Below are 13,468 nucleotides of genomic sequence, written 5' to 3'. Positions count from 1 at the left end.
TGCTGAGGCAGCCTGATTCAGGACCCGTGCTGATCACCCACATGGAGAAACAGCGTGTGATAAACATCATGTCCCCTAGATGCCCGAATCTGCCTCAAGAATAAGACACTATAGACCCAGAGCGGGCAGATCAGAACTAAGACAGAGGTCTGGGAAAAGCAGGGCTGCGGATGGCCGTGTTCTGCTTTTGCTGCCCGAATCTGCTCCCCGGCCCCCTCTGTGTGCAGAGCGCCTGCATCCTATGGAGGCCTGTGAGTGAGTGAAGAACTGTGGCTGTGCCTGTGGCTGCTCGGCCTCTAGGCCCCATGGATAAGCAGGAAACACATTTACGTGCCAGAATCTAAACACCTCTTTATCGGTAACAGAGCCGGACCCACACTGGTTTCTAAACAGGACTCTGTCCGGCTGCGTGTGAACCCAGATCTAAGGTGTGCTCTCCGCCGAGGAGGCTGCAAAGGCTGCTCCTCTCTTGAACGCACACAGCCTGGAGAGGTTTAAAGGGAAAAGGAGATAAAGAATAAAACAAAATAGCAACAAGCTCTGAAGCTGCTGCCGCGGCTGTCAAATCCTCTGTGTGGTGGAGATGTCAGAGCCCCTCTCCCTGCGCCCTGGGTTCAGATGGGCGAGCCGCTGACACCTGCTAGGTCGTCTGGCACCACGCGGCCACTTTCGACCTCCCGCCAGCTCCTGGAGGTGGGTGCGCTTGCAGATGGAGGCTTCAGCGTTAAAGTAACCCTGTTAGTGTATCAGAGGTACGCGTAGGCTTTTTGATGAGCGAGAACCCATAACATCCCTTCGCAAATGTGTTTCTAACTGTTCTGAGATCACGCTCTCAGCCTTGGCGATTCTAAAATAGGCCTCAGCAATTCCACTCGCCCAATGCAAAGACTGACCCAGGTTTCATGGAGACCGAACCCTCGCACATGGAGAAGCCGTGTCCTTTCAAAAGGAAGGTCACCCTGGTTGCAGGTCCTTGCTCTTGGGCACTTCAAATATTTCCTGCCACTCCCTTCTCTACCCAGCAAAGCTCATTTAGAATTGAAGGCCACAAAAAGAGCTTCACAAACAAGAAAAAGCTAAAAGAGTTCATCACCCCCATTGGGGGCGAAGTGGCTGGCCAACCTCCTGTGTCCCCTCCCCCTGACCCACCCTGCCTGATTGCCTGATCAGGGCCACCAGGACTCCACCCATGCACCAATTCGTGCACTGGGCCTCTAATTTATATAATATTCTTAAATAACAAAATTATGGGATGAGAGAAGAGATTGGTGATTGTCAAGAATTAGGAATAGTGGGGGATTAGGAGGTATCATAAGAGGGATTTTGTGGTGATTGAATACTTCTGTATCTTGATTATAGTACTAGGTCACACGAGTCTACTAGTACACATGATAAAACAGCATAGAGCTATACACACAAATTAAAACAATGTCAATTTCCTGGTTTTGATCAACCTGGTCTAGTCACATGATGTGGGGAGATGATTCCCTTATCAAGTCACATGAAAACCACAGAAGACAAAAAGCTATGGCCATTTTAGTCTTTCAGGATTGAAGAGTAGGATTTAGGGTGGGCACCAATCAACCCAGGGCTTAGGAAGTGGATGAAGCATACATGGCATCTCTCTGTATTACCTTTGCAATTGCCTATGAATCTATAATTATTTCAAAATAAAAAATCTTAATTAGTGAAATGAGACTCACCATAGTTTAACACTATTTTTTGAACTTGTTTAAACTTTGCCACCATTTCAAAAGAGAGACTGTCGATACAGTTGATATCTAAAACATAAGCCACACAGTGAATCCTGTCCTTCAGTGATGGAGAGATGATGAAGGTAGGATGGCTGGATGTAATTGGTTGCTGGGGTCTAAACTGTTAGAGGAACATAAGGTAACATTTAGAGAGTCTCTGCTGAATTCTTTAAGACAAACTTCATGTTTCAAATGTGACCACCATTAACCTCCAACCCATAATTTTCCCTCCCTGCAGCTCCTCTTCCCCCAGATTTATTAATATTGCCCCTTCCGTATTTTCTTTCCAGTGAGAGTATAATGCATTATATCTTTGTTATAAAAAAAAAAACCCACTTTGTTATTTTGGTGAATAATTATCCATAATTCACATTATCCAGAAAAACTACCATTATCAATGTTACACACCATTTAAGACTCCTCTCTAAGCATTTTACATACTTACTAATGAATAGAGAGAAAAGGAGAAAATACACTGCAAATCCCATTAAAAGTAAAATACTATAATTTCTTTTTATTTTCCAGAAGAAAAAAAACTATAGTAAAACAGAAGAAATACCAAATTTCAAATTCATGTTAATATTGCCTTACCACAAGACAATAATCTTTCTAGGATTAGGAAAATAGATGACAAAACATAGTAAAAGATTGATTCATTATGTTTTAAATTGATCTTTATTGCTGGAAGTATTAAAGATGTCTCCCTTTTCCCCTCCATTGGCCCCTACTATCCCTCTACACATAGTTTTAACTATATGTTTCATTGTTGGACTGAAATGGTTCATATTTTTCCCCTGTAAAAAATGAAGGTATTAGTACGCTTATGATTTTTTTTTCTGCTCTGTTCTTCCTCCCAGTGTCTTTATGTCTTCTTAAATTGTGAGCTCCATGAAGATAAGAATTATGTTCTTATTCAAGTGTATGTTTCTAATAACTAGCATAGTGTCTGACACAACTTAGGTTTAAAATAAATAGTTTTTAAAATAGTGTGTCCCAAATATATACATACATGCATTAACAGCTGATACCTCAATTTGGAAAATGAAATGTATTTTAATAAACACTGCCTTTATAATTATTCAAAGTGTTTGCATAGATTTTTTGCGATACCCTGTATGAGTACTTGGCTACAGTTTTCAATCAAAAACAACTGAGAGGCAAAAGAAATCACTGTTTAGAAATTGAGGCTAACTGTATTAACCCAGTACCTAAAAGAAAGATGATAACGATGGTTAACTTTTTGAGAATTTGGAGTACATCATCTCATTTATCTTTTCAGCCACCCTATGAGACGGGAATTATTATTACCTATAATACATTTCAGACCTAGGTTTTTAAGTAGTATTTAAATAATGAATACTAAGTATTTACAGTATAACATCATGCTTCAACCAAAAAAAAGTTAGTTGTTCCAATGTTTTGTCTAAGTGATCAAAAAAATGTGAGATTAAACTACTGCTTTACTATAACTATACATCATAATAAAGAGTGATATACTAGTAAACACAATCTCCTCCTGATCTTTTACTGGAAGTAGAACCCTGCCTTTTGGATATATTTCTGAATACTATAGAAAAGAAGAGCAGTAACTCTACTTATGTGAATACTTACTCATATAAAGTACAGTAGTGTTGTCTAATGTAGAAATCACCTTATGATAGTTAAAAATTCCTTATGGAGTAAAAATTCAACAAAAAGCATAATAAAATTATTTTGAAATGTTTTAGAGGACTAAAAAGTTCTTACGTGATATCTGTCTGGCACACAGCCTTTTAAGATGTGGGGTATATCATCCATACACAGTCCTACTCCCTCTTTCTCATCCAGCCCCATGGTGTCACACAACGTAAATGGCAGAGATTTTCCATCTTTTTCATCTTGAATAGAATACATCCTATACTGCAAAAAAAGGGGGAGGTGTAAAATTGCATTCTTCAACCAGCATTCATGACAGTAGAAAGACCAGAGACTGGTTAATATTTGAACACTGCTACCCTCCAACATTTTGGTCTCAGAATCACCTTAGACTCTTAAAAATTATTGAGAATTCCACAGATATTTTATACGAGTTACATTTATTAATACTTGACATAAATTAAAACTGAAAGAATTTTAAATATTCCTTAAATCATTTAAAAATGTAATTATGAACCTATTACATGTTAACCTAACCAAGATTTCTATGAAAAAATAAAATTACTTTCCAAAAATATTATTAAAAAGTGTGGGATTGATTTACTTTTTTGCAAATCTTTTTAGTGTTTGGATTAATAAAAGATAGTTGGATTCTCATATCTATCTCTGCATTCAATCTGTTGTAATATATTGTTTTGGTTGAAGGATATAAAGAAAATCGGGCATCATACACATGTAGTTGGAAAGGGAAGAAGCATTTAATTTAACATTTTTCAGAAAATTTTGTATATTTCTCATTAATATACATGAAAATTCAACAAGTGGTAAGTTCTCAAAAATAAGCTGCAATATGGAATTTGTGACATTTTCATACTCTGTTACATTAAATTCACTGATCTATCTTACACTTTGAAATAGATTTTACCCACAAATAATTTTGTAACCTTATGCACTGGTCATTTAAAATATCAGTTCACTGGCTGGTTTACCTAGATTTTCCAAATATTAAACACATTTATCCTATATAATAAAGAGTAATATGCAAATTGACCATCCCTCCAACACACAAGATTGCCGCCCCTATGTGGACACAAGATGGCCAGCAGGGGAGGGAAGTTGTGAGTGACCAGGCCTGCAGGGGAGGGCAGTTGGGGGAGACCAGGCCTGCAGGGGAGGGCAGTTGGGGGCAATCGGGCAGGCAGGGGAGCAGTTAGATGTCAATCAGGCTGTCAGGGGAGTGGTTAGGGGGTGATCAGGCTGGCAGGCAGACTCATTTAGGGGTGATCAGGCTGTCAGGCAAGTGAGTGGTTGGGAGCCAGCAGTCCTGGACTGTGAAAGGGATGTTCGACCACTTGTTTAGGTGAGTTTGAAGAGCATGTGTTTATAGAGAAAGGGAAATAGCAATATTAAAATATCTCTGCTAATTAATTCCCTTTTAATGTGCACGAATTTTGTGCACTGGGCTACTAGTCTATAATAATAAAAGTGTAATATACAAATCTATCAAAGGGCTGAACAGCGAAAAGACCATCTCAATGACCATGCTATGACACCCACTGGCACCATGCCAGCAAAGGCAGGTGCGATGTGATTGGTCGGGGGCCCAGCCATTGCCCCATGATATGATCGCCCCAAAGAGGGAGGGCCAGGCCAGAGACCCGCAGGCTGCAGTGGGTGGGCAGGGCCTCCCTCTAAGGTTGCCATCAAGATCATGGGGCTCCCAGACTATGAGAGACCGCAGGCCGGGCTGAGGGACCCACGCCCCCAAGTGCACAAATTTTATCCACCAGGCCTTTAGTATAAAATAAAGCCACTCACATGAATAGAATCTAGACAACTTCAACAAACAAAATGTGATTCTTGAAAATCCTAGAAAATGCTTTCAGTTATTGAATATGGCACTAAAATGGGCCATTATATTTTTATGATAAATTTTGCACTGGCAGTGCACAGCATATAACCTATAACCTATCAGAAGATAACAATATTAGGTTGTAGTGATGATATATAAACACAGCTTGTTTATGAAATTTCTTATTTATTATTTTTTATTATTCTTTGATTGTATGATATCACTTTGACAAACATAAAATGGGAGTTTCTAGGTAAATATTGCATCATAATTTGCAGATCTTTAGAGTAACAGTTTTTAAACAGTATTAGTATTTATTTCCTTAAACATATTTGTTTAGAAATACGATGGTGTTTGTAGGAAAATTATAGACTTACTCTCTGAAGGTTGACCCATTAAAGGGAATTGCTATTTTGTTGCTCATTATTATTTCTTATAAAATGATCTTATGTGAAGGGAACTTCTGTATTACATAATTCTCATTTCTTTTTTTTATAAAAAGAGAAAATCATTTCAATCCAGATAAAGCCATGTGGGACATGAGCAAAAATATACATTAAATATAATGATTGAAGATTTACACAAAGTTTTTACAGTTTTGTTGCTGTTTTGTACAAGTCCCAAAATCATTCTTCATATAACTACTTCTTGCATCCATAAAAATGGAAAGCCTTGCTGTATAATATAACTTCATGGAGGTAGTTCTCATTCAACTTTTACTCATTTTTACAGTTGATTTAGCATTTAATTGTTTGTAGATTAAAAGGAGGTTATTGGTCTGAGAGAAAATGGCAAAAAAATCAATAAACCTAATAATTGTAATTTATAAAAATTCTCAGGAAATTCAAAGATAACTTACCAGTTCAGTAATGCTAGTGACATCAGACCCCACTGCAGCTTGGCGAGTCACATGGCCTCGGAAAACAGACTTCACTGAATTGAAAAAACTGGACTTTCCAGACCCAACTGGACCCAGCAAGAGAATATTAACTTCTGAAACCAAATCTGTGCAGGGTGTGTAGGCTCTGAGCTCTGATAGGAGCTTATTTCTGAACCTGTTAAAATATGGTAGTTAAATACAACAGCCAAACTTCCATGAAGAACAGCACAATTCTTCCAGAGCTTCTTGACTCCAATTTTTAAAAATGTTTTAATTACTTAGTTATTATCTTTATGTTAACATCTTCTATAATATGATTTGAATGGTCTAGGTCAGTGATGGCGAACCTTTTGAGCTCGGCGTGTCAGCATTTTGAAAAACCCTAACGTAACTGGTGCTGTGTCACATATAGAAATTTTTTGATATTTGCAACCATAGTAAAACAAAGATTTATATTTTTGATATTTATTTTATATATTTAAATGCCATTTAACAAAGAAAACCCAACCAAAAAATGAGTTCGCGTGTCACCTCTGACACGCGTGTCATAGGTTTGCCATCACTGGACTAGGTTATGTACTTTGTGCTTGAAGAAAATGCATTTGTCTATATCTGACTAAAGTTAAACATTGACCAGCAACCAAATCATTGTCAAACTATTAGCTTTAGACCACATATATCTATAAGAAATATCAACAACAGTGAAAATGCATTATTATTTTCAGTAGTAATATTATATTTAAAAGAAATAAAAATAAAATATATGCAATGCAGAGAAATTTACCTATAATTGGGGAAAGATGGCTTGGTTTTGAAAATTTGCTGACATTCTCCAAAAACTTTAGTCATATAGAAAAACTTCAGAGACATTGTCTAAAATAGTCATCTAGACTTTGTCTAGAAAACTTTGAATATTACAGGTCGAAAGTAAAACCTGAAGTTAAATTGTCATCAAGTGGATTTTTAAAGTGGCCTACAATTGGTCATGTTTTATTTTTGTTGTTATTGTTCTAAACTACTTTGAACATATTATGTCAATAACATCATAATTCATTTTTATCACTCCAAGTGATTTTTATTTTGATATTTCTTTAATGATGCCATATGTACAATTATTCTAAACTAGAGGCCCAGTGCATGAAAATTCATGCACTGGAGGGGGGGGGCGGTCCCTCAGTCTGGCATGTCCCTTCTCACAGTCCAGGAGCCCTCAGGGGCAGGAGGTGACCTGGCAATCAGCAGAAGGCGACACCCATCACAGCTCTGCTGCTGCCACTGCCGGCAGTGCAAACCTCAGCTGGCCCTAGTTACCTAAGCCTCGGGCTGGCCCTGGGCAGCTGGACAGCCACCATCCGAGGCTTGCCTGCACCTCGGACTGGCCCTGGGCAACTGGGCAGCTACCATCCAAGGCTTGCCTGCACCTTGGGCCAGCCCTGGGCAGCTGGGGGGCTGAGGGGACTGGGGGACTCTGGAGGCAGGGGCAGCAATGCTGGGCCCATGGGCCTTGCCGCATGCCTGCTGCCCCAATGGGGCTGAGGGGACTGGGCACTGCCATCTTGTGGCTGTGGGTGCCACTATCCTTGAGGGTGGGGCAGTCAATTAGCATATTCCCTCCTTATTGGCTGTAGGTGCTGCCATCTTTGCAATGGCGCGAGTGTCAATTAGCATATTTCCTCTTTATTAGATAGGATGAAATGAGTAATTAGTCCAACTTACTGTGCAACTCCTGTTATCCTCCTTATGTAGCCTTTACTATTCTTAATTCCTATAGGAAATAAAACAGCATCATAATTTTTTAAACTTCTTCAGTTCTCTTTTTAAAGTCTTATTAAATGTGGTCAACCTGATAAATAAGGCATTAAGTGTGCTTGCCTAACCCAGGGTTGAGCTGTTCAATGAGGAATTAGTGTTGGCAACATAATAAGAAGAGGAAAGAGTACCTTCCCAATGTGGCAGGATAGTAAGAAGCTGGGAAAATTCCTGGGCAAGCAGAATGGGGAAACCGAGACAAGATAATTAAACAGGGCCAAACAATTTGAACAACTTACAGCCAGTTAATGAATCACAAGATTTTATCTTCCCTAACCAACGACACTTGAGAGCAAATGGTTTATAACTCTTCTCCCTAACCAGAGGATACATAGTTTAAATCACCCTGGTCAGGGAAATAGAGAACAGAGACCAAGTTAATGCCATTTGTGCCAGCTAAACCCAAGGACAGATGAAGTCAGGGGAATGAATAGCAAAAACCCGATTAAAGCCACATATACCCAAGATAAAATTAAAACAGTAAAGCAGGCCAAAGAAAAATCTCAAATACCCCCGTACGCTCATTTTGATCTATCAGCATATTTAAAACATAACTGGAAAGCTAATGAATATTCTGCTGAAACTCTCCCCTAAGATTCTCATCCAGAGAAGAGAGATACAAACTCTCAAGACAAAGACCCAGTGTGGGGCATGGACTTTTTATTTCCTCCTAAACTCCAAGGGTTCCTATGAGGTTTAAAACCAGGGATGCAGCAGGTAGTGATAGCTCTTCCCAGATTTACTCCCCACTCCTTTCCTCAATCCTGTCTCCAAGGCCCTCTTTTTCTTTGACCTTCCAGTGAACTGAAAGCATCTCTACCTTGGCTCACTTCTATCACTGTGGCCTTCACTTTCCAGTGAGCTAGCAGCAGTCCCACCTTGGCTCACTTCTTCCCTATAACCTTTCTAGAGAGCCAAAGCAGAGCACCACCTAAGCTCTCCCTATTGCTTCTTCCACCCTAAGTCCTTCGTTTCATTGTCCCCGGCTTTAGTAAAAACATACTCTCCAAATCACCTGCACTCATGCTGTGAAATCTTTTCTACACAAAGTCAAGAACCCACACACTACAGGCCAGCCAGGGGCAGACCCACTCCATGCCAGTCCCATCTGGTGGCATCAACACATTAACTCACTCTGGAAACATACACATAAACATGCCTACAAATTTTCAGACTAACCAAAAACCAAAATAGACCTGCTATGATAGTAATGCCATTTGTGCCATCTCTCTCTCTCTCTCTTTCTCTCTCTCTCTCTCTCTCTCTCTTTCTCTCACCCCCTGACCCTGATCTCCATTTCTGTCTCTTCACTTACATTTACCAATTTACTTTGCTCAACTGCCTATACTTTCCAGTCTCCTAGGTTTTATTTGGAGTTTCTGAAAGAGAAAATTGATGGCATGAAATCTGTTTGTTCCTTTCACATTTCCTTCTGCTTATAGATCAGCGAGAGGCCTGGTGCATGAAATTCTTGCACAGGTAGGGTCCCTAGGCCTGGCCAGAGATCAGGGCTGATTGGCTACTGGTCGGGGCCTTACTTCATTCTACACCATCCCCTGGTGGTCAACACACATCATAGCAAGCGATCATTCGAACTCCTGTGGGGACAATTTGCATATTAGGCTTTTATAGAGAGAGATTATAACCTACCAAACACAAAGACTGGAATGAAAATGTAGGAGAATCTAACATACCTTCAACTCGAAAAACTTCACATTCCAAATAACCCATGGTTTTGAGATATTTTATTCCTCCTGGAACCTTTAACGATGGATGAATAAAAACTTGGGAGTTGTGTGGAATTAAGGAGAGAATGATATTATTAGAGGAATAAAATTCCAGTTTTTCAGAAACAATTTCTGGTTTCACATTTAAAAATTTAGTTGTTTCAGTTTTAAGTGAAAAATAAAAAGAATTTTGATGTCTACAATATTCACCCTTTTGAGGATAATTCCCAAGTAAAAATACCCCAACAATAGAGGTGGGAAAGTAAATCACTGTTATAGTGGGTCCTTGATGAGCGCACTTATCAAGCATCTCTCCAATGGAACATTCATGAACACTAGACTTATAAAGAAGACTCAAGGAAACATTTCCGAGCAGCTTTTGCAGAGTCTTTTCCTCATTCCATGTCAATCTGGTTGTCACTGCCATTGTTCTGTATCTAATGGAAAAAAACAATAATAGGTTAAGAGGAAAGTATAGCATAGTGGTTCAAAGTAGAGATCTCTGCTTCTAGTTCCAGTAGTTATTTTTTCTCTGACCTAATTAAAATATGTTATTTGAAATATAAGGCAATAGAAATGGTACAATAGGTAGATATTAAAAATAGGTAATTTGGATATAAAAATATAAAGTTTTTTAAACCACTAGGCAAAATAAAATACATAGTGAGCAAAGAATTTAAAAATTATAAATCAGAAAACCTTTTCTTAATGATAATTAGTAAATATTTTGGGCTTTGTGGCCATATGGTCTCTGCCACAGTTACACAACTTTGTCAATGCAAAAGCTGCCAGAGACAATATGTAAACAAATAAGCATGACTGTATTCCAATAAAACTTTCTTTACAAAAACAAGTGGCTGACACACAGGCCACAGTTTCCTAGATCATGAATTAGAAGATAGAAATGAGGAATTCATACAGAAAAGACCTCACAAAGAAAGAAATTGAAATATGAAAAGTGTTAACAGTAATGGAGTTCCTAGAGTGGCAAAATGTAACAATAGCCATTGTGCCAATTCTTGCAATGAGAAAAATTAGAAATGCAAGATAAACTGTAAAATACATAGATCTGAAAGCATTGGAGAACTAACAAAGCAGTAAAGATTTTTCGTTTTTTCTTTTTCCAAAGATTGCAAAAAGAAGTGAATATAGAGAACTAAGCTTGGCATGTGGGAGCACATTTTCCTGAGGTACATTTATCTACCATAGAAGAGGTACCTAAGTTGCTGAGAAATTAGCCAAAGTGTTCACTAAACTCATTAAGCTAAGGTAATATGGCACAGCAAGGAAATGCTTGGCATAGCTCCCTCCAGGCTATGTGTTAGGATTCTGAAGAACAAGGAATAAGTGAGGATGGGTGGACTGGAAGCAGACAGATTTAATCCCATTTGCTAATAATCTCAATCTATGACAGGGTTAAGATAAAGGAGAGTGCTAGTGCCTATAGATAGATGCATGCTGCATGCAAAATAAATCTTGTGTAAATAAAGAGAACATTGTTTTAGCTTCAAATTATCTCTGCAATCTTTTTTTAAAAAAATACCAAATGCCGCATACTGATCATAAACACAAGGACAAAACAAAACAAAGAACAAGAAAGCCAAGAAAAAACAAAAACAAGAAAAAGAAAACAAACCCAACTGATATTGGAGTTACCCACATAGATTTTTAAATAAATATGCTTGGCTTATTCAAATAATTAAAACATAAGATTTAATGCTTGACAGCACAATGGAAAAAATTAAGAAGACAAAAAGAAATTCTGGATTTAAAAATCTATAAATCTGAAATCAAAAACTTGAAGAATACATTTAACATCAAGTTATACAGATTATAAGGAAGAATTAGTCAGAAGAAAATACATCAAATGGAAGCAATGAAACAAAATACAAATCGGATACAACTATATGGACATTTTATTACAGTTAATTTTCTCTCTACAGTACCCAGTGCATAAAATTTTCATTGAAAAGCAAAACATATGAACAACAGAAGTACGATCATTAACACCAATTTCATTCAGAAACTCTTTATCTAAGAAAAAAAAAAAGGCCATTTTATTCACACAAGAAGAAAACATTGGATGGCAGGAAGTCACTGACCTGTTTTTAGAAGCTGGATCAGGCCTAAATGGAGTATGAGCTGCTCCGTCTGGCTTGTGCAGCAGCCACACTCTGGAGACAGAAAGTTCTGCTGAGATCCTTGGCTTCCTGGTCTGAAAGAGAGGAAACTGAAAGTCAAAGCGTCATTCAGCTGGCAGCATGCCAGGTGCCATTAAGTTTCTTTTTCCCAACCAGAAAAAGACAGAAAACAAAACAAAACAGAAAAGAATAAGATTCCCACTAGCACATGAAAATGATCTTTGATTCCCTATGTCCCCACATATAGGCTTTCATGAAATGGCAAATATTAATTTTAAAAATTCCAATAAAGCTAATAACTAACAATAGATTACATGAAGCAAAGGACTAAATCTGCTATTTGGAAGATATGGTAGTAGAAAACACCCAATCAGAAACACAAAGAGAAAAAAATCAATAAAAATGAGGATAATTTAAAGGACCTCTGGGAAAACAGCAAGTGAAGCAACATTTGTATCATAAGTTACCAGAAGCAGAAGACAGAGCATGAAATTAAAGTCCTATTTGAAGAAATAATGACAAAAAAAACTTCCTTAATCTGGTCAAGGAATTAGACATATAAGCAGAGGAAGTACAGCATCTCAAATGAGATGAACTCAGCAATGCCTATATCAAGATACATCATAATTAAAAGGTCAAAGGTTACAAAGGGAGAATCTTAAAAACAGCAAGAAAAAAAGCAGTTAGTTACCTACTCAGGAGCTCCCATAAGACTGTCAGCTGATTTCTCAACGGAAACTTTGCAGGCTAGAAGGAACTGGCACAAAATATTCAAAGTGATGAAAAGTAAAGGCCTACTAACAAGGTTACTCAGCAAAGCTATCGTTGAGAATTAAAGGACAGATAAAGAACTTCACAGAGTAGAAACAGATAAAGGTGTTTTACAAACCAGTATTACAAGAAATGGCAAAGGGTCTTTTTTAAGAAGAGAAAAAAAGATAACAAATAGGAACAATAAAATGGCAATAAATACATAGTTATCAGCAATAACTTTAAATGCAAATGGATTAAACGCTCCAAAAGACATAAGATGGCTGAATGCATAACAAAATAAGACCCATATATGCTGCCTACAAAAGAATTGGAATGCAAACTGGTAAAGCATTTTTGAAGGGGAATTGAACAATATATAAGAAAAGTATGCATGCCCTTCTCTTTTGGCCAATAATCCCACTTCTAATAATCTATCTTGGAAATACAATGCAAAAAATACATATACACAAGGTTATTCATTGGATCATTGTTTATCATTGAAACATATTGGAAGCAGCCTAAATGCCCACACATAAGAGATCAGTTGAAGAAGTGTCACTTCTCAAAGTATACCCTTTTGTATGGCTGTTACCCTTAGAACTATACTAATGCTTCACACACTAAAATGAACAAACAAATAAATAAATAAACAAATCATTAAATCAATGAAGATGTAGGGGGAGATCGAAATACAATAGAGTAGTTCCACTCTTTATATGCAGTTTTTCTTTCCACTATTCACTTCTCAAAATATACCCTTTTGTATGGCTGTTACTCTTAGAACTATATTAATGCTTCACACACTAAAATAAACAAACAAATAAATAAACCATTAAAATCAATGAAGGTGTAGGGGGAAATCGAAATACAATAGAGTAGTTCCACTCTTTATCTGCAGTTTTTCTTTCCACTGCTTC

At 37.7% G+C, this 13,468-nt stretch overlaps 1 protein-coding gene across 1 annotated transcript in view; it reads right to left on the bottom strand.

The window, feature by feature from the left end:
• Positions 1–11,862, bottom strand: part of IFI44L (interferon induced protein 44 like) — a 17,588-nt gene extending 5,726 nt beyond the window's left edge. The window contains exons 1-6 of the mRNA XM_006774686.2: positions 11,760–11,862; positions 9,625–10,094; positions 7,838–7,886; positions 6,101–6,296; positions 3,501–3,653; positions 1,704–1,875 (exon numbers count right to left, since the gene is read on the bottom strand). Of these exons, the coding sequence (XP_006774749.1) occupies positions 1,704–1,875; positions 3,501–3,653; positions 6,101–6,296; positions 7,838–7,886; positions 9,625–10,084 (1,030 nt within the window). The 5' untranslated portion in view covers positions 10,085–10,094; positions 11,760–11,862. The remainder of the gene's footprint in view (positions 1–1,703; positions 1,876–3,500; positions 3,654–6,100; positions 6,297–7,837; positions 7,887–9,624; positions 10,095–11,759) is intronic.
• Positions 11,863–13,468: the final 1,606 nt, after the last annotated feature.

The sequence above is a fragment of the Myotis davidii genome, unplaced genomic scaffold (assembly GCF_000327345.1).
Source record: "Myotis davidii unplaced genomic scaffold, ASM32734v1 scaffold248, whole genome shotgun sequence".
In the NCBI taxonomy this organism is placed as follows: domain Eukaryota; kingdom Metazoa; phylum Chordata; class Mammalia; order Chiroptera; family Vespertilionidae; genus Myotis; species Myotis davidii.
This window is presented reverse-complemented; position numbering and strand designations above follow the sequence as displayed.